Source organism: Podarcis raffonei, chromosome 17 (assembly GCF_027172205.1).
Source record: "Podarcis raffonei isolate rPodRaf1 chromosome 17, rPodRaf1.pri, whole genome shotgun sequence".
Classification (NCBI taxonomy): Eukaryota; Metazoa; Chordata; class Lepidosauria; order Squamata; family Lacertidae; genus Podarcis; species Podarcis raffonei.
The window spans coordinates 35,730,065-35,750,190 of NC_070618.1; the positions used below are offsets into that span (position 1 = coordinate 35,730,065).

The 20,126-nt window shown below is 47.2% G+C and overlaps 2 protein-coding genes across 2 annotated transcripts; one reads left to right on the top strand and one right to left on the bottom strand.

Moving 5' to 3' along the window:
- Positions 1 to 1,795: 1,795 nt before the first annotated feature.
- On the bottom strand, positions 1,796 to 9,249 carry SPACA3 (sperm acrosome associated 3). Its single transcript, XM_053371243.1, has 5 exons — positions 9,164 to 9,249; positions 7,809 to 8,018; positions 5,709 to 5,867; positions 4,810 to 4,888; positions 1,796 to 2,071 (listed from the first exon to the last, which is right to left on the bottom strand). Exons 2-5 carry the CDS (start codon positions 7,972 to 7,974, stop codon positions 2,005 to 2,007), a joined length of 471 nt encoding a protein of 156 aa, XP_053227218.1. The 5' UTR covers positions 7,975 to 8,018; positions 9,164 to 9,249; the 3' UTR covers positions 1,796 to 2,004.
- A 6,310-nt stretch (positions 9,250 to 15,559) lies between these two features.
- LOC128405063 (lysozyme C, milk isozyme-like) lies at positions 15,560 to 19,883 on the top strand. The gene is made up of 4 exons (XM_053371251.1): positions 15,560 to 15,731; positions 17,204 to 17,362; positions 18,604 to 18,685; positions 19,696 to 19,883. Exons 1-4 carry the CDS (start codon positions 15,593 to 15,595, stop codon positions 19,760 to 19,762), a joined length of 447 nt encoding a protein of 148 aa, XP_053227226.1. The 5' UTR covers positions 15,560 to 15,592; the 3' UTR covers positions 19,763 to 19,883.
- Positions 19,884 to 20,126: the final 243 nt, after the last annotated feature.

Below are 20,126 nucleotides of genomic sequence, written 5' to 3' on the forward strand. Positions count from 1 at the left end.
CATTTTACATCTTCCAGGGCAAATATGGATTTTCACTGTTTGCTTTTTGGGAATTGAGGCAATTGTGGGATTTAATACTGTATTTTATCTAATGATGGAGCCACAATGTGTGCATCCCTGCAGTGGCTCCTGAAAATGGAAGTAATTGGTCAAGAAACAACATGCATATTGGGAGAGGTGCATAGAGGTCAAAGACACCAAAATAAAGCTGGAGGGGTGTGGAACTAGCCATCATGGGCAATATTGTTTGTGCAATAGGCTCAGAACCTCAATCCTTATAAAAGGATTTATCTTACAGCTTTATCTTCTGCGAACTCTAGGAGGTGCTGTACATGGTTCTCCATTATTTCCTCAACAACCCTGTAAGGTAGGTTAGGCGATTGTTGCTGGCCCAAGTCAGTGCTTCCCCCCCAAGGGTATGCAGTCAGCTATTCTGGAAGATAGTTGGGATTTGAACCCTGTGCTCCCAAAGGTTACATTATGTAAAGGTTTAGCTGCTAAATCTGGCCAAAGGCCCAGCACCCTGTTCTCAAGGTGGCCCCAGGAAACCCACAAGTAGAACATGAGCTCATTGCCAAGCAGCTGGTACGTTTCACAGCAAGGGGTTAGACTAGATGATGCTTGTGTGCTTTCCAACTCTGCTACAAGCACACCACCATTTAACTTTGTTAAATGACCCCAGTTTCTTATTTTCTCAACACCATGTATGATGGTATATGCCTCTAAATGTTTTCTCTTATTTGCCCCTTTAATAAATAAGGGGGGGGGAACAACCCAAATCATGGGAATTCTAAAAAAAAACACCACAACCCATTAACAGTGGCCATATGCCTGTGATGCATGCATCTTGCCCAGTGGTTCTCAGACTGCATTATGGAGAAGCCTGGGGCCTTGGAAGCTTATCAGGGATTCCTCAATGGGTTAAGTGGTTGTGTTTGACATGCTTCCCCAGGGAGAACTGGCCACCACTTTTTGCAATGCATACCACTGAAGGCTGGCTTGTGGTGTAGTGGGCAGAGTCTCAGTCTAGGACACAAGAGGCCAGGATTTAAATCCCCACTCAGACATGAAGCCCTTGTTCCAGTCACTATGGCAGCATAAACACAAGAATTCTGGGAGCTGTAGTTAAGGGTTCTGAGAATTCTAGCTGTGTGAAAAGGAAATTACCGTTCCCATGATTATTTTTTTTGGTGTGAGGAGTGGAGTATGTGCTTAAAATGTATGGTGTTTACACAGCCTATCTCCCTACCTCACAGGGTTGTTGCAAGGAAAAAGTGGAGAGGGAGAAGAACATGTATGTAATAATAAAAATTTAAGAATAAATACAAATAAATGTAAGTAAAATGTAAGAATTCTCCTATGTTCCTTGTTCAAACTGGGGGTATACTAGGGCCTTTTCTGCAGTGGCTCCCCATTTGGTGAATGCTCTCCCCAGGGAGGTTTGGTTGGCACCTTCATAAAACGGTTTTTAGGCTTTCAAATGTTCTGTGGAAGGTGGCTTATTTGTTCCCATTCTTATTTTTATTGTATATTTTGTGGTTTTTATATTGTAATTTTATGTTGAGAACCATCCTGAGTTCTATCGGTATAGAATGGCATACAAATTTAATTAACAAAATAAACAACCAACTTGTCCTTGCAGGAATCTTGTTTGCCATTACTGACCTTTAAACCGAGGAAGCCCCGATAAGGTCCTGAGGGACCTCTTGGAATACAGTTTGAAAACTGAGGCATCATAGATCCCAACACGTCCCCTCACATGAGCTGCAATACACGGTACCTCAAATCACAAGAGTCTGAAGAAATATTTTTATAGCACAAGATTTGGTTCTCATTGTCCAAGTTACAATCACTCTCCCCACTGCAGGGCCCAGCTGAGAGCTTTAAAAGAGTTTACTCATGCAGCACTATTTAGCTCCAGGAAGGCAGTAGTCGCAGGGCGCAAGCCACACATCCGGCGCCCAGCCCTTCCACAGCCGCCTTTCTGTCCTCCTTGTTATTCTCTCACAGAATACATCCTTTCAACCAGGCAGACAAATCAAGGCCTTCGCAATTTTCCCTCCAACCCATCCTGAGTGAGAGAAAGAAAGGGAATCTCATTAAAGAGAAATTCATTGATAAACTCAATAAATATGGAATGTAAATTTACAGGATAGCTTCTGCTGTACAAGTCCCAAAGAAACAGACAGCAAGAGTATAACCTGTGCTTGGGAGAAACTCATTCAAATTAACTAATACACTGAATAAATTCAAAAACCTCTGGATCACACCTGAGAGCTGTTCCTATAATTTCCAGGTGAGCTAAATGGTAGAAATTAGGACAATTTTTAATTCAATTCAATCTGTGTTTGATTGTGGCCATTGCATGTACCATTTTAAGCTACCTGAAAAGTGATGCTGCAGCAGACCCTACAAGTGTCCCTATTTTCCAGGGACACCCCTGATTTAGAGAAGCTGTCCCAGTTTCTGATATGATCCCGAAATACCCTACTTTTCCTTAGGCTGTCCCTATTTTCATTGGAGAAATGTTGGAAGGTATGGAGTTATCCAACCCCCAAGCCATCTAAGGGTAATCCTGTATAGGGAAGGTTTTTTAAAAAAAATGTTTAATGTTTTATTATGTTTTTATATATGTTGGAATCTGCTCAGAGTGGCTGGGGCAACCCAAGTAAGATGTGTGGGGTATAAATAGTAAAATTATCCGTATAGCATGAGACATCCCTATTTTCATCGGAGGGTATGCTGCAGTTGAAGATTAAAGCTCATGATTGTTGGAAAGAAGAAATGAAACAAGTGTTCACATTACACTGTGGATGGTGGGGATTTAGAGTCTTCTTAAGCAGATTTTATACTTTAGCAATTTAAAATTCTGAAGACTAGGGGGAAATGCTGAGAACCACGTGAATGAATTGTGAACTGAGCTGTGAAGTGAACTGGAACAGAGTTAGTTGCTTTCTGGAGGGGTGAACTGGAACAAAGTCCTTTTAAAATGAACTTTCCAAGCCCTGAGCATAACTCCATCTTCACCAACCGGATGATTTGGACTACAACTTCCATCAGCCCCTGCGTCGTATGCCTGTCCCAGATGGGGCTCATGGGAACTGTAATCCAATACATCTGGATGGCACCAGACTGGCAAGGGCCACCATAACCAGACAACTAGCTTCTGCACAGCTGCAGAGACATAATGGTCCACTGGAATCTGAATGGTCAGGGAATCTATAATGTCAGGCTTACAATATGATTCTTCTAAGGGCCGTAGCTCCATGGTAGAGCATCTGGTTTGCTTTGCAGAAGGTCCCAGGTTCAGTCCCCAGGAGCATCTCCAGGTAGGGCCATTGCCAGTCAGTCTAGGCACAGTTGAGAGGGACATGCCAATGATCTGACTCAGTATGGCAGCTTCTATCTTCTATGAGCCTGTGATAAACTCTTTAGGCTGGGGTAGCTGGCAGGGGTCTGATAGAGGTTGGAGTCCACCACCGTGGGCAGCCAGTGTGGTGTAATAGTCAGGGTGCCTGACTAGGATGTGGGAGACCAGGGTCCAAATCTCTACTCAGCCATGAAATTCACTGGGTGATGAGCGTCAGCCCTACAACATCTGTAGGGCCACAGCTTCCTTACTCCTGAACTGTGGGGCTGTTATTGCATTTGTTCAATCAATGAACAAATCTGGTCTGCTGTAAAGGTAAAGGTAAAGGGACCCCTGACCATTAGGTCCAGTCGTGACCAACTCTGGGGTTGCGGTGCTCATCTCGCTTTATTGGCTGAGGGAGCCGGCCTACAGCTTCCGGGTCATGTGGCCAGCATGACTAAGACGCTTCTGGCGAACCAGAGCAGCGCACGGTAACGCCGTTTACGTTCCCGCTGGAGCGGTACCTATTTATCTTCTTGCACTTTGAGGTGCTTTTGAACTGCTAGGTTGGCAGGAGCAGGGACCAAGCAACGGGAGCTCACCCCGTCGCAGGGATTCAAACCGCCAACCTTCTGATCGGCAAGTCCTAGACTCTGTGGTTTAACCCACAGCACCACCCACGTCCCAGTCTGCTGAGGTTACCCTAAATAGGATTTTGTAAGAACAGGCCCAATGACTCCTGATCAGCTAACACTGAGATCTGAATTTTTTGGACTTTGAAATCTCTCTGTTATTTAAAAGTGTATCAGACTTAATAAGGGATTTTTATTTGGGCATTTTGTGGCTTTGCAAGGCAATTGTTCATTATTGCTTTTAAAATTATCCTGTGCATCAGATCCTTGTATGTGTTTGTGGTTTCTAAGTGCTATGTATTATATTTAAAAAAGATCGTTGCAATTCTGCACCATACAGTGGTACCTTGGGATGCAAACGGGATCTGTTCTGGAGCCCCATTTGCATCCTGAATAGAATGTAAGACGCGACGGCGTGTCTGCGCGTGTGCGGGTCGTGTTTTGCTGCTTCCTCGCATACGCGTGACATCATTTTGAGCGTCTGTGCATGTGCGAGTGGCGAAACCTGGAAGCAATGTGCTCCGTTACTTCCGGGTTGCCACGGAGCACAACCCGAAAGCGCTCAACCTGAAGCACATTCAACCCGAGGTATGACTGTACTTTAATAATAATTTCTGTTGCTTGATTTCTTTGGATTTTTTCAACATTGATTTACCATCCATCTTGAGAGACAAGATCCTTCTGATGGCTGGTTGTCCAGAGGATGGGGTCTAACAGTAAGGCTGGATATCACCACGGTGTCTTGCTAACAAATTCTCCTGTTTTGCTTAGCATGCAGCAGAAGTGCAGGACCTCTACCCCACTACCCCCGAGAGCTCCCCTTACCATGCTCCTAGGCCTCTTGGTCCTTGTGCTATCCTCATGGCACAGACAATGTCATCCTTGATGTCACTGGTCAGCAGATCTGTGGGGACAGAGGAAAAGAAGGCATGAGGGGCTGAGGCAACACCCGCAACTCCTGCTTCTGCAGAGGTGACCTTCTGCAGAGAAGAAGCCTGCAGAGGTGACCCATGAGTTACAACATCCCTCCGGAGCCTCTCTCCAACCAGCTCCTTAGCCTGCATCTTGTGCCTTCCTATTGGAAAGAGAATATCTCTGCAAACCAGCACATCCCCCTAGTACAGAAACCCCCAAAATGTCTGCCAGGGGACATAAACATGCCATGAGATGGACAGCCCTCCATAATTTGCTGGGCTGCAACTCCCAACATCCCTGGCCATTGGTCAGGCTGGCTGGGGCTGATAGGAGTTGTACTCCAACAACATCCAAAGGTCCATGGGTTCCCCATTCCTTCTATAAGAGGACAGCAGGGAATCAAACCTCCCACCTGTGTGGATGTTTGCCTATTGCTTCTCTGCATGGTACCCGGGTCTGGCTTGGCCAGCTTCTGATGAAGCAGGCTTGGGGCACAGGTAATTCTGCCTTGTTGCCACATTGTCTGGGCATGGATCTTTCAATTGCAGCACCTTGGAGGAGGAGGCCAGTGTCTCTCTCCCTAGGTCCCTGTGCTTGCCCTCTTCCAATCAGAAGGTGTGTGTCCAAGATCGGTGGCTCACGCAGGATGCAGGAAGCAGGCTCCACTGAGTGGACTTTACAAGCAAAGGCGGCAGCAGATGCTGCAGTCCCTGCAGGGAACTTGGCTGCAACCTGGTCCCATATGGCTGCTGAGCAGCGCCCTCTAATGCCAGGATGTAGAACTGAAGCCAACCCACTTCAGAGCTCACCGCTGCAATGCATTTTGCAGAAGTTTGGCTGGAAGTGTTTGTAATCTTCACACCAAAGGTGGCTGTTGATCTGGAAGATGCCATTGCTGGTGCTGCCGTCAGCTTCGTGGTCCACAATTGCCGAGTCAAAGTGGCTCTCATAGAAGGCCAAGCAGACCCCTATAAGGTGGAGAGGGAGAAGGATCCAGGAATTCTGCGCCAAGATTAACACAAATTCTGCTCCAGGAAATGCTGGGGTTTGGGCCACCTGTATAAATTATGCAAATTAAGCATATTTACATATAGGTCCTTGTTTTGCATAATTTATTTGCTTCTGTCAGTCATGCGGGAGGGACAAGGAGCTAGGAGGGGCACACATGCTTCATAGTGATTCACGCAGCAAGGTGGCTTAGTTATTGCAATGCACTCTATGCAAGGCTACGCTTGGGCCTGGCCTGCAGGCTGCCGCTGGTGCAAAAGGCTGCAGCTAGACTGTTGACGGGAACAGAGCAACACCAGCACATAACTTGAGTGCTCGAAAGCTTGCACTGGCTGCCCACACCTGGGCCAGGCTCAAGGTGTTTGTCTCAATTTACAACATGGGCCCAGGATACCCCTTGAACCGCTTGAATTTTTATATCCTGCCCAAGCCCTGAGGTTTCCAGGGGAGACACTGGTAGCAGTCTCCCCACCCCACCCCCCGGCTAAGATGCACACCTTAAATTTCCAAGGCAGAGTCCGTTCAGCATTTTGGACCCAATTTTATGGAACCGCTTTCCAGATGAGGTCCCTCCCTTTTGAACTTCCAGAGCCTGTTGAAAATTGCTATGCCAGCAGTCATTTTAACTGAATTCTGATTTTATAATTTGAACCAATGTTCATTTTCAGTGTCTTCAGTTTCCCATACACCGCTTGGGGACGGATGACTGCAATTAAGCAGTAGATAAATAGTCATAATATATAAATAATAAATAACTAAACGTACATTTCCAAGTCTTTCTTTTCACAGTCATGAGGGCTAGAAGCACGCCGTTTTCTTTTTGGGATTAAAGCTCACACATTCTCACCACTAAATTTCATGTTACACTTGTTTTTACTGCCCTTGCACATGCTTGTAGAACAGAGCTTTCCAAACTGTGTGTTGTAACACATTAGTGTGTCATCTGCAGTGTGTGGGTCTGTTGCATGAACGCTCCCTGTGCTCCTCCTGGGACTGGAAAGGGGTCAGTTTAACTTCTGGTTTGCTAGTAAAATTGAATTAGTAAAGGGACCCCTGACCATTAGGTCCAGTCATGGCCAACTCTGGGGTTGCGGCGCTCATCTCGCTTTATTGGCCAAGGGAGCTGGCGTACAGCTTCCGGGTCATGTGGCCAGCATGACTAAGCCGCTTCTGGCGAACCAGAGCAACGCACGGAAATGCCGTTTACCTTCCCACCGGAAAGGTACCTATTTCTCTACTTGCACTTTGATGTGCTTTCAAACTGCTAGGTTGGCAGGAGCAGGGACCAAGCGACGGGAGCTCACCCCGTCGCGGGGATTCGAACCGCTGACCTTCTGATCGGCAAGCCCTAGGCTCTGTGGTTTAACCCACAGCACCACCCGCGTCCCCTAACTGTGGAAAGGTGGTATACAAATAAAATGATGATGATGATGATGATGATGATGGGGCACCCCTTCAACCACATGACACCTTCTTTCACTATAGCAATTGGCTTTGCCTCTGCTCTTTGCAATTTCCATGGTCTAGTCGAAAGGACTTTCCTATGGCTGTCGCTTGACTTGGCAGGAGCAGGGACCGACCAACGGGAGCTCACCCTGTCGCAGGGATTCAAACCGCCAACCTTCTGATTGGCAAGTCCTAGGCTCTGTAGTTTAACCCACAGCACCACCTGCGTCCCACTGAATTACTGTGTCACAAAATGATGCATGTCTAAAAAGTGTCCCACCAACAGGAAAAGTTTGGAAAGCTCTGCTGTAGAATATGCAGCCCTGATTATTACAACCACCCCACCCCAATACCCAGGTCCTGAACAGGAGGGCCAGGAGATCCTGCTCCCATACATGAGGGCTGACCTCAGTTCAGGTGAGAGGGACGGAGGGAAGAGATGGAGAAGCACTCACAGTCAGCTAGACTGTATCCACGGTAACCTTCCAAGCCAGACACCTTCAATAAGTGGGCCAGTTCACAGCGTCCGAAGATCTTTCCCCCAACTCTGGATGTAAAGCACATGAGTAGAGGCAGCAGCAAAAGAAGCTTCTTCCCAAAGAAAAGTGTTGGGAAGGACATGATCCCCGGGGAACGACAGGTGGGGCATGGGACTCCAAGGCAGCCTATGGAGAAAGAGAAAACCACCATGAGGCCCCTTGTGGTGAAAAGGTTCAGTTAGCAAGCGACTAGGCCACTGTGATTTGTCCTTACATTTGAGGAATGGGGAGAAATGGGTGTGTGAACACTTCCATGCACATCACCAGACCTCATTCAGACCCTACAATACGTGAGTCCTCAGACAAAACAATTCATCAGCTCACACTTCTGGAAATGAATATTTAAAGCTTTTTGGATGTTGAAGACTACATGTATGATTATGTTTATATCTGATCCTTCCTCTTTACATGGGGAACTGTGGTCCTCCAGATACAACTGGACTCCAACTCCCATCAGCTCCAGCCAGCATCGAGAACAATGGGAGCTGTAGTCCAGCATCATCTGTAGGATCATCCCAGAAGAGTGAGCTTGTAGGCTTTGTCTTAGCCACACTCCCTGTCTTGGCCATAGTGTTGACTAACTTTGTGAAAGGCAACAAAATGTTGGTCCCAGGGTATGTGGTCTTAACGCACATGATAAGACTCAGCACCCGGCTAAGCTAAGTAGGTCTGTGTTTGGTCACTGTCTGGATGGGGAACCATCGGGGAACCTTGGGTTCCATGTTGAAAGAAAAGCTGGATACAAATGTAAGATCAATGAAGAAAACTCTCTGGCACAGAAGCACTCCAGTCCTTCGGCTATGCCCAGATGGCTATCTTTCAAGAGATATGCCCTCTACACAAAGTAAGTGTGCCTTAGCTGACTAAGATAAGGTTACCAGATTTTTTTTCAATGAATCCAGGGACACATTTCAACTTCAATGGATTTTGTATGGGGACTGTTCTGTAAATCTGGGGACTGTGCCCAGGAAACGGGGATGTCTGGTAACCTTAGACTAAGAGTTTGTAGCAGAATCAACTTCCTTGTAGGATTTGAAAGAGAAGCCCTCCACAAATACACATTCCACCCCATCAGAGACATGCAATTGAAAACACGAGTCCCCACTTCCCTTGTAGACCAGCTAGAACTCAAGAATTGAGCCTCATGCACCTGTTCCACTATGTTTATCCCATGAGAACACATGTCCATCCCAAAGCTGTGGCTGAGGTCTACACATCATGACTCCACACCCAGCCTGGCTCTTCTCCCACCCTTCCAGAAAGCCACTTACTGAACAAGCCCTGCGTGAGTGAGAGAATCACTTGGGTCCCTCTGCAGTTGGAGGCAGACGTTCCCAAGGGGCAGGTGCTTCTGGAATCCGACGGGTTTCCTGTGACGTCACAGCAACTGGGCTTCTAGAACATGACCTGCTACTGCTTCCCACTGCCAGCAGAGCTACGCTGCTGAGAAATGGGTGCACCCATCCCCACCATTCTTCAATATTGTGAGTGGTGGGAGTAGGAGTCATGGGATCTTCTGGGTGATTGTCCAATAGGCTCCACAGCTGAGTCAGGATAAGCTAAGCAATATGTAGATAAGAGAGTCCATTCTGTACAACAGCTCTGAAGGGTATTCTTTATTGGCTTGCGTTTTGTGTGAAGGACTGACAAAGAACCCACCATTTTCCTTTATTTGGTTGCTCTCTTGTGTCTATTTGATGGATTAAAGAGTCCCTCTCCCCTCCTCCCTTTAGCAAATCTTTAAATACGGAGCTGATCTTATCACAACCCAAAAAAGTGGGGTTTATCGTAATCCCAAAAAAGGGGAGTCCAAGAACAACATTCACCTATAGCTGCAACTTAGCCCCATTAGCTACTGAGGGCTGCATGTGCACAGGTCTCAGAGACATTTTTTGGCACAGGATGGAGCCTCTGGATTGGTCAGACTTGGTCTAGAAATAGACCAGGGTCTTCTTTCCCTTGCCTGTTCAAAAGAACAGCTCCTTCGGTCTGCTGTATTTCAGCAGGACCCTTGGGTCCAGCTCCAGGAATGTGAGAAGAGCACAGCTGGATCAAACAAAAGGTCTCTCTCGGGGTTGGGGAATCTTTCAGTCCAAGGGCCACGTTTCATTTATGGACTACATGCCAGTGGTGGGTGGGGCCAGAGGCAGAAATAGATGGAACAACAAATGTACATTTTGCTTTTGTGCAATACAGTGGTACCTCGGGTTACATACGCTTCAGGTTACAGACTCTGCTAACCCAGAAATAGTGCTTCAGGTTAAGAACTTTGCGTCAGGATGAGAACAGAAATTGTGCTCCGGCGGCGCGGCAGCAGCAGGAGGCCCCATTAGCTAAAGTGGTGCTTCAGGTTAAGAACAGTTTCAGGTTAAGAACGGACCTCCAGAACGAATTAAGTACTTAACCTGAGGTACCACTATACGCTGTTTTCTACCTGTGCTCCACACCCCATTTCCAGCTTCCATCCAGACAAGCAAAAGGCATCGTCAGAGTGCCAGGGCATATTCCAACCAGGCAGATATACTCAAGGAGGGTGTGAAGCAGGGCTGGTGAGGGGGGGCCATGGGAGAAGAGGTGTGTGGCTTGGGGGAGAATCCTGGGGGCTGGGTAGAGAAACTTGGAGGGCTGAATTTCCCCACCCTTGGCCTCTCTTGCCTACCATCTTGTTTCCCTGCAGTGGCCAACCAAATACCCATGCAAACTCCCTAAGAGAATAGGAGCACAACAACATTCTCCTGCTGATGATTGTACAGCGAAACAGTCCCAGCACCATTGTGGGAGGTGGGGGGCAATCCATCAGCAGTTAGGATTTGGATACAGTCGACCTTGTCCCATGGAAAGAAAAAGTATAATGTGTCCAAGGCACTTGAAATTTTGCCGCTCTGATGCTTGCCTTGATTGCTTTAAAGTCCGTAAGTCAGGCAACACGACAATTTTAAGCTTCTTTCATGGTGCTTTTTAGCAGCACAGTGTCGCTATTTCCATTTAGAGGTACACATGCAAGGAATGAGATCTGCTCACACAATGGGTCTTTCCTCTCACAGCGCACCCTCTAAACCTGTTCTTGTCAGGATGCTGTCAGCAGCTCCCAGCTGGTTGCCCAGGAAAGTATAAAGACAAGAGAAAGTTCCTTACCGTCCTTTTTTATTTCAGTCTTTACAGAGAGAGGCTACAGAACCCAGTCTCTTGGATAATGGCGTTATCCCGAGTGAATCTCCACCCCCCGTCTCTCCCACTTCCTCATTCGTCATTCTCATTGTCTCCTCTGCGGGTGCTGCCATGTGCCCTCTGTCTTTGATTAAGGTTCGCCGGGTTCTGGGAGATGGAGGGTCTGGAATTCTTTTTAATGACAACGTGTCAGCTGGGTGTTGTTCCGACTCTCCCATGATTTCCCAGGTTCCCACCTCACCTGCCTCTGAGCTGCGACCTTCCTCAAACCCCTGTTGTAATTTATTATTAATGTTGCAACACATATATGAAATCTTTACATAAAGATACATATATATAATATTTGTAAATTCACATTTTCACATTTCATTATTTACCAACATTTATCAATTTCTTATTTCTTGTCCTGTGTCTTCCCTCCGCCCGTGCGTGACTTCCTTGTTATTATTTTGTAACTTTATTATTGAGACTGTATTTTTGTATCTATACTGTCTTCCTTTTCCTCCTCCTGGGGAGGCAGTCTTCACCATTCCTTCTCTGCTCAGTCCCAGACAGTTCTAGGAGTTCCCCATACCCTCTAGATTTAGGGAGGTGCAAGAAGGGGAGAGTGTGGAGGGAAGTCCCGTTGTGCGAGTGGGTCTCATTCTGCACACACAACAACTTAGCTGAATCCCACCCAGTATCTTGAACGTATAGGCATGAAATGTGCAGATCAACAAAGCAAAATACCCAGAAAAGAAGTTGAACTTGAAACAAATCTGAGCAAAGCAGCCAAGGCACACATCATGAAAACAGTGTTGTTGATACTTCTCAAACAGAGGTGGAGAACCTGTCCCAGACAACCGTCTAGGGGTCACCTGCCAGTATTGAGCGTGACCAGAGTGAAAGTCAGTGGAGCAACGGGTCTGACCTTTCCACATTAGGCTCCACCCCAGCCAGGCAAACTCCAGCAGTTTGCACACATCCATCTCCATATCCCATCCAAGCAAACAAGAAGCATTATGCAAGGCATGTTCCTGCCAGGAAAAAGCAAAGAAGAAGCATTATGCAAGACATGTTCCTGCCAGGAAAAATCGGCAAAGAAGGGTGCTGAGCAGGCCAAGGAGGGGTATAGCCTGGGAAACTCCTAGGGGCCAGTTAGAGTGGCCTGGAGGGCCGCATTTGGTCCCAAGGTCTCAGGTTCCTCACTCTCCATTCTAAAAGAATCTGCCAAGTGTCCTTGTGATGTTGTCATGTCAATTTTCTGGGATGAATGTTGCCTTTTTCATGTGAAAAGAACTGTTACTGGTTCAGTCTGGGAACAAAGTATATTTACCAGGCATGACTGCTCTCAGACTGGTCATGCTGGCTGCTGAAGAACCCTATGGGCCCCTCCAGACGTCCTTTTTATTGCACATGGATGAACATTTGTGCTTGGAGTTGCCAGGTCAGGGGCACCCCAGACCCTGAGATTCCAGTGCCCCAACCTGAGAGCTGAGGGCAGGCCCTGCTGATGTCATGGGACAGCCCCAGCGATGTCACTAAGCAAGACACAATAAGCATTAAACACAATTGCTGAGAGCACATCGTTCAGATAAAAAAATGCAGAGTCTAACAAATGAGCAAATAAGTCACTGGTTGGAAATTCAGATAGAAACTGTAGCTAAAGGATGCTTTTGTAGCTCCAGAGGAAGCCAGAGGGGTCCATTTCTTCTCACAGACTGAGGGAGCCTGGATAGGGAGCATTTAATCTAGCTTCCTTGTTTCTGGCCAGAAGGGTTGAAGTGCCCTCAAGCACTTAAATCACTTGACTCACCCAGTGGAGAAATATCCTTGGCACATGTCAGGTGTGCGTGCAGGAGCCAGGCGCTGTGACCAATAGGACTTTGCAGGATTGGGGCCTTCCTAAGTTTGTTCTGAAGAGGCAAGGCGCGGCCTCACAGGTGAGGCCGATTGGTAACTCACAGCACCTGGTGCCAAGAGCTGGGAAGGGATATAAGGTCAGCATTTCCCTTCGGCTCTTTGCCACAGCAACACACATCCTGTCTTGCTGCGTTTGGCTTCTTGCTTCCTGATCCTTTAACCTTGGCTTCTTGACTCCTTGCTTCTTGATCCTTGGACCCCTGACTTTGTGCCTTCTTGCTTCTTGATCCTTGGAACCCTAACTTCATGACTCCTTGCTTCTTGATCCTCAGACCCTTGACTTTGTGACTCCTTGCTTCCCGACCCTTGGACTCTTGGCTTCCTGACTCCTGGCTTCTGGACCCCATTCCTGCTCCCACCCTGCTATCTTTCCCCTGGTCCTGACGTCCCCTGCCGGGACTTTGATCGCCCATGAAGTGGACCATGACAGCACAAGAGGATCAAGAGGATAGCTGTTCATCTCCTAAACAACAGGTCCCTTCGGAGGAACTGCTTCCCTCTTCCTCAGAGTGATACTCTCCTTCCCTAAGAGCATCATTCTCCCGACCATTCTGGGAGTGGGACATAGCTATAACATCCCTGAAAGCCTCATCCATCAACTGCTCTGCCTCTCTTCACTTTTCCAAATCTGCCACCTTGGCCTCAAGAGAAGATTTGTCCCTAGAGACCCAGGAGCTCATTGCACCTCAGACACACCCCAGACTCCTGTCCAACAGAGATAGGTATACTTGTGACGGACAGTTCAAAACACTGGAAAGCCCAAACTCCCCTTCTGGCTTTCTTCCCACATACTTGTTTTTGTGCTTCACGTTACTTTATTGAAAGCTTGGGTGAAGGAAAGGAGAAGCAGGGCGGGTTGTCCTGACCTCCTGGCCCTGCTGCCCAACTCCCACATCTGCTCAACTCACCTGGATCCTTTGTCAGCCAGGGCTCCCTTTACCTCATGGGCGGAGAACCCTTAGCAGGGTTGTGCCACAAAATATTGGGCCACCAAGACCTGTTTTTGAAGAACTAATATGCAAGAATACACAGACATGAAAATACTCGGCACCCTTCCCAGCGGTGAAGGAACAGGCTGTGCCAGTTGACTGCCTTTGCAAATAACTAGGTGCCAGTTTTTCCACTGGACAAAAACAATAAGCAGGGAACAAATCAGAGGGCATCACTCCCACTGTTTGTTCTGGGTTCAGGAGGTGGTAAGATAAGATAAGGTGGTGAAAGTCAAGCGACAGCCATAGGAAAGTCCTTTCGACTAGACCATGGAAATTGCCAAGAGCAGAGGCAAAGCCAATTGCTATAGTGAAAGAAGGTGTCATGTGGTTGAAGGGGTGCCCCATCATCATCATCATCATCATCATCATCATCATCATTTTATTTGTATGCCACCTTTCCACAGTTAGGGGACGCGGGTGGTGCTGTGGGTTAAACCACAGAGCGTAGGGCTTGCCGATCAGAAGGTCAGCAGTTTGAATCCCCGCGACAGGGTGAGCACCCATTGGTCAGTCCCTGCTCCTGCCAACCTAGCAGTTCGAAAGCACGTCAAAGTGCAAGTAGATAAATAAGTACCGCTCTGGCGGGAAGGTAAACGGTGTTTCTGTGCGTTGCTCTGGTTCGCCAGAAGCGGCTTAGTCATGCTGACCACATGACCTGGAAGCTGTACGCCGGCTCCCTCAGCCAATAAAGCGAGATGAGCGCCGCAACCCCAGAGTTGGCCGTGACTGGACCTAATGGTCAGGGGTCCCTTTACCTTTTTTCCACAGTTAATACTCAAGGCAGCTTACGATATGAAAAGATTTACATAATTACAAACATAGCAAAGTAGTCATAAAAATAAACAAAACACATCAAAAACTACATAACCAAACTGAACAATTTCCACATAAAAATAAAGATTAAAAAATTTAATATCAATAACAACAAAAACTCCAAACAAAATTATCCCCCAAATACCCCAGTCCTTGCTGGGTGGCAGCAGCAGCAGCAGCAGCAGCAGTTCTTACAAAGCCTGTCAGGCCCCGCCCTGAGCCAGGTGGAGAGAGGCAGGAATGGGGCCCTCAGGCTCCCAGCAGGTCAGACTTCCCCACCCACTGGCCTTTTCCTTGCGAGGCTGATCCTGATCAGGCTCTGGCCCATGGAGCCAAAAAGTTTCTACACTTCTGCACTAGTGCAAAAAATTCCTTGAATATGGCCCGTTAGGTCTATTAATTTCAGCCGGTCTATGCTGAGTAAAACTTAGCTGAATACCAACCATAGAAAGTTCTCATAAATTACCCTATTTGTACATTAAAGTAAAAATTCTAATACAGGAATTAAATTGGTTAGATTGTGAATTTATCAAATATAGCATGGCAATACTTCTTTTTTAATGAATTAAAATCTAGTAATACAACGTGGATCCTGGAGCTACAGCTCTCAGCCCTCCACCACAGAGAGTGGGACCCAAAGAGTCATGTCCCCTTCTTCTTGTTGACACACACATGCAGATTAGCTAAGCAAGGTCAGGGTGAACGTCCTCAAGGGTCTGGCAACATCACGCAGACCTTGGCTTCTTTCCAGAGGAGTGCCCAAGAGCCCATATAAAAGCAGGCGTGACACCCTCACCATCTACCTTGACCTCCTGCACTACAGCGATGAAGGCTCTTTGGCTGCTACCCTTCCTCGCTGGTCTCCTCGCCACAGGAGAAGGCATGATCTATGGCCGCTGTGAGCTGGCTCAGAGGCTCCAGCAGTTGGGCTTAGATGGTTACGCTGGCTATAGCCTGGCCAACTGTAAGTCCATTGGGGGACATCTGGGTATTGGCTAGGCAAGCATTATGAAAAGACAGAATTTATCTGAGTGGGGGGCAGCAGGGGGCAGCGGCGGCAGGTGGCTGTGCACTACATCTGGGGAGAGAGCTTAATCTTCTGGGTCTGACTGACTAGGTGTGTAGCTGTAATTATGAGAGGAAGGTGTCCTCCCTCCGCATTTCTATAGCTAATTTGGAACATGCCATGCTGCATCCTGCTATAGGGCTGCTATAGGACACAGGTGGCTCTGTGGTCTAAACCACAGAGCCCTTTGGGCTTGCCAATCGGAAGGTTGGGGGTTCAAATCGCCACGATGGGGTGAGCTCCCGTTCCTCTGTCCCAGCTTCTGCCAATCTAGCAGTTCGAAAGCACACCAGTGCAAGTAGATAAATAGGTACTGCTCCAGCGGGAAGGTAAATGTTGTTTCCGTGCGCTCTGGTTTCTGTCATGGTGTCCCGTTGGGCAGAAGCGGTTTAGTCATCCTGGCCACATGAGCCAGGAAGCTGTCTACAGACAAATGCCGGCTCCCTCAGCCTGAAAGCAAGATGAGCGCCACACCCTATAGTCACCTTTGACTGGGGTCCTTTACCTTTTTACCTTATAGGGCTGCAGGAATAGGGTGCAAATGATGTGTGTGAATGAATGAATCAGGGTGAAGAATGTGGTTTGTGCATCCACATACAGAGAAGTGGAAGGGTGCAGCGTAGAGGTGGATGTGATGAAGCCAAGAACTCACTGGACAGCTGGATATTTTATTTTTATTTTTGAATTTGCATTTTATTTATTTGTTAACATTCCTATATTACATCGGTAAATGTTGTCATATTACATTACAGGACATACTATAATTTCCAACATGTATACAAAAATTATATAAAAATTTTATATACCTAGAAAGAAAATGAAACAAAAAAGAAAGAAAGAACAAAGAGGAAGGGGGAAAACATTCCCCCCCCAAAATCATATACATACCAACACACTAGACTTCCTGTCTTTCCCATTGTATATTTTTTACAAATGAATGTACTCTTATTATTGTATGTTTCTTTTCATATTATCTAATACATTCCTATATCAATATGTGCTCTCAATGTATTTCTCAACTCAAGCTCACTCCAATGTCAATCGAATGCTAGCATAGATAGTGAACCTTTACTGTATTTTTGAACATGTTTTATATCTATCCCACTTTTCCGTAATTTTTTGTTTTGAATTGCCTCTCAGGGTATTTGTTAACTGCGCCATTTCAGCAAATTCTTGTGGCTTATAATGCCAGTCCGTTATTGTCGGGGGTTCTTGTTCCTTCCACCCCTTTGCTACCAAAGTCTGCAGCTCAGACTCACTGGACAGTTGGATAAGGCAGGATTTCGAAACACGTGTGGGTGTGAAGAATGGAGCATCCTCCTCAGAATCTGCACACTTGGTTCTTGACCGTATCATGCCTTCTGTCTCAGGGGTCTGCACAGCATGTCATGAGAGCAGCTACAATACCCAGGCCATACACTACGACTCCGATGGCAGTGCTGACTATGGCATCTTCCAGATCAACAGCCGTTACTGGTGCCAGAGTCCCAGCGAGCCAAGTTCCAACATATGCGGAATTCAATGCTCTGGTGAGAATCAGCTTCTCCTGGAGGGAGATTTGCCTCTTTCAGAGATGGAGAACCTTTGGCCCACCAGATGTTGATAGTCTACAATTTCCACCATCCCAGACCATTGGTCTTGCTGGCCGGGGCTCATGGAAGTTAGAACCAAATGACATCTGGAGGGCCACAGGTTCCCCACCCCAATCTAAATTGTGATGCACAGCACATCAATTGCTTCTGGGAGACAGAAAGGATCAGTTGTCCTTCATCACCCTGGAGCATTCTGCTTCAGCTCTTTGCAGGTGTGGCATTTGCACTCCCAAAGAGAAAAAGTCAGATAGCTGTGGGTCAGCGGTTTAGCTTGACCAGCTTATTGATACGTTGATGTATCTGCTGGCTGGGAAAACCCCAGCTTCCTACCAGAAATGCAGCCCTCATAGCCAGGAGATTTCAAGTTCCACATGTAGTCTGTTTGGACATTAAATTGTGTAGTCAGATCATAGAAGATACATTTATTTGACTTGGAATTAGTAAGTGTATAGGGACTGTTCCCAATTTTTTACCCTCTGGATACAAAAGGCTATTTCAAGCTGCATGCTAATGGACAAAGGGTCAGCCTAGGACAACTAGTTGTTGTTTTTCCCAGACAGCTCCTGTTTCTTTAGCATTTGCAAAATAGACAGAAATTCCACATAGAGCAGCCATGGCCAAACTTGGCCCTCCAGATGTTTTGGGACTACAACTCCCATCATCCCTAGCTAATAGGACCAGTGGTCAGGGATGGTGGGAACTGTAGTCCCAAAACATCTGGAGGGCCAAGTTTGGCCATGCCTGACGTAGAGCTTCATCCCACCATCACAGCTTTCCCATCCTGGAGGAAGCTACACCTGTTGTATTTCTGACTGCTTCATAAGAGCCATGCCAGGTGGGAGGGGAGAAAAGGTTGCAACTATGGGAGAGTCAGGCGATATTGTCCGGCCCTTTTTACATCTCTTTTGTCCCTTCAAAACTGCACCAGGCCTATAACATCCCAACAGGGCCCCTTCATGCCAGCGGTGGAGCTGGCCGCTCAGGCGCCTGGAATGGTGCACATGTCGTGCACCCGGGGGCAGAGCGATCCGCCAAGGGGGTGGGGCAATCCACCTGGGGGCAATCGCACAGTCCGCCCAGGGGGGATTTTGTCACCCCCACTCTGGGATGACATCTGGGGTAGGCTGCCCCCCCTACACCCCTGCTTCATGCTCCTATTGCATCTGCTTTCCTTGCAGAACTGCTGACGGACAACATCGCCGTAGACGTGGCTTGTGCTAAGGTTGTCGTTGACAATTCACCCAACGGACTGGGTGCCTGGTAAGAAGCCCGTGAACTGTTGGGAGAAGGGTCTTCCCTTGTGAGAGGTGGAGGGACACCCTAAACACCACAATCACTGCAGAAGCACCAGTTCCCTCTGAGCTGGGGAATATGAGGGTGCCACAATTATGTTAGAAATGCTCCTGTTTGATTTGAAAATGGAAGCGACGGTTGAGTTGAGGTGTGTCCACTTGAGACAGTCATTGCAAATGTGCAGATGAGCAGAATAGAAGTTGAACAGAAGTCTTGGGGGGGGGTTGAATGTACAGGGAAACAAATCGGGTAACAAGCCTTGGATGAAGACATCCCCAACCTGCCCCCCCCACCCCCAGGTCTGTACAGCAATGTAAAAATGTGAGTTGGGAGACAGCAGGGGAACGACATCACTCTGTTTCAAGCCACTAATGTGCACACAGTCTAAGTTGCCATGCCTATGAAATGTGCTGCATTTCAGTTTTTCAAGGGGGGCCCATGGCAATCTGTTAGATCAGGGGTAGTCAACCTTTTTATACCTACCACCCACTAATGCATCTTTCTTGATGGTAAAATTTCCTTACCACCCACCAGTGCTCGATGGAAGAAGGATTCAGCTTGTGCCGTAGAACCCCCTACCGCCCACCTAGACTCCTGAAACACCCACTAGTGGGCAGTAGGGACCAGGTTGACAACCCCTGTGTTAGATGATATCAATTAATATATGTTCTTTAACACATCTATTTTAGTTAAGAAAGTTTTGCATAGGGAAACAGTGATAAAACAAAAGCATTGTGCACACTCATGTTTTCTCTGTATCCAAAGTATTCCCACCACTGGTTTGTGAAACAGTGTGCACACAACCGTAGCCACAAACTATGTCGATCCAGTTGTGATATAACTGTGTTTTGATGCATTCTCCCCTCACCCCCAGCCAGCTTCAATCCAAATGGAGAAAACGGACAACCTAGCTGTGTTTGAAGCTGATAAAATGCACACACAGTTCATTTTTCATATCTGTTCATTTTCCCCTCCAGGGTGGCATGGCGATTACATTGCCAAGGTCAGGACCTGTCTCAATACGTTGCAGGGTGCGACTTGTAGAAAAAACACACTATCCTGGTGTCGGCAGGGATGCTAGAAAACTGACTCCAGCCTCAGTTATGTCTCAGCCTGTCAAGAAATTGTTCTAACTCAGTCGCAAAAATAAATGCATTAAAAAACACTGGAGACCTGTTTTATAATGTCAGTTCAGCACCTATCCTTACATTGTAGGTGGGAGAACCTTGGGAGGAGTCACTACAAGGAAGCCCTAGGCAGGTGAAGTCCTGGATTATTCAGGCATGTCGCAGAAAGATTGTAGGAACTACCTGGAAGATGACTTGTTTATTGAGCGGTTATTATTGTTGCTGTTATTGTTTGCATTTATTGCCTGCCTTCGACCAGCAGGTCCCATGGCAGGTTACAA

Bases quoted from the DNA above. Each gene is read 5' to 3' on its own strand.
- LOC128405063 (XM_053371251.1), top strand. From the start codon at position 15,593: ATGAAGGCTCTTTGGCTGCTACCCTTCCTCGCTGGTCTCCTCGCCACA. The intron at 15,732-17,203 runs GTAAGTCCATTG...CTTCTGTCTCAG, and splicing joins TGGCTATAGCCTGGCCAACT to GGGTCTGCACAGCATGTCAT. The intron at 17,363-18,603 runs GTGAGAATCAGC...CTTTCCTTGCAG, and splicing joins ATGCGGAATTCAATGCTCTG to AACTGCTGACGGACAACATC.
- SPACA3 (XM_053371243.1), bottom strand. From the start codon at position 7,974: ATGTCCTTCCCAACACTTTTCTTTGGGAAGAAGCTTCTTTTGCTGCTG. The intron at 4,889-5,708 runs GTGAGCTCTGAA...CTGTCCCCACAG, and splicing joins CTGCAAAATGCATTGCAGCG to ATCTGCTGACCAGTGACATC. The intron at 2,072-4,809 runs GTAAGGGGAGCT...TCTCTCACTCAG, and splicing joins CCAAGAGGCCTAGGAGCATG to GATGGGTTGGAGGGAAAATT.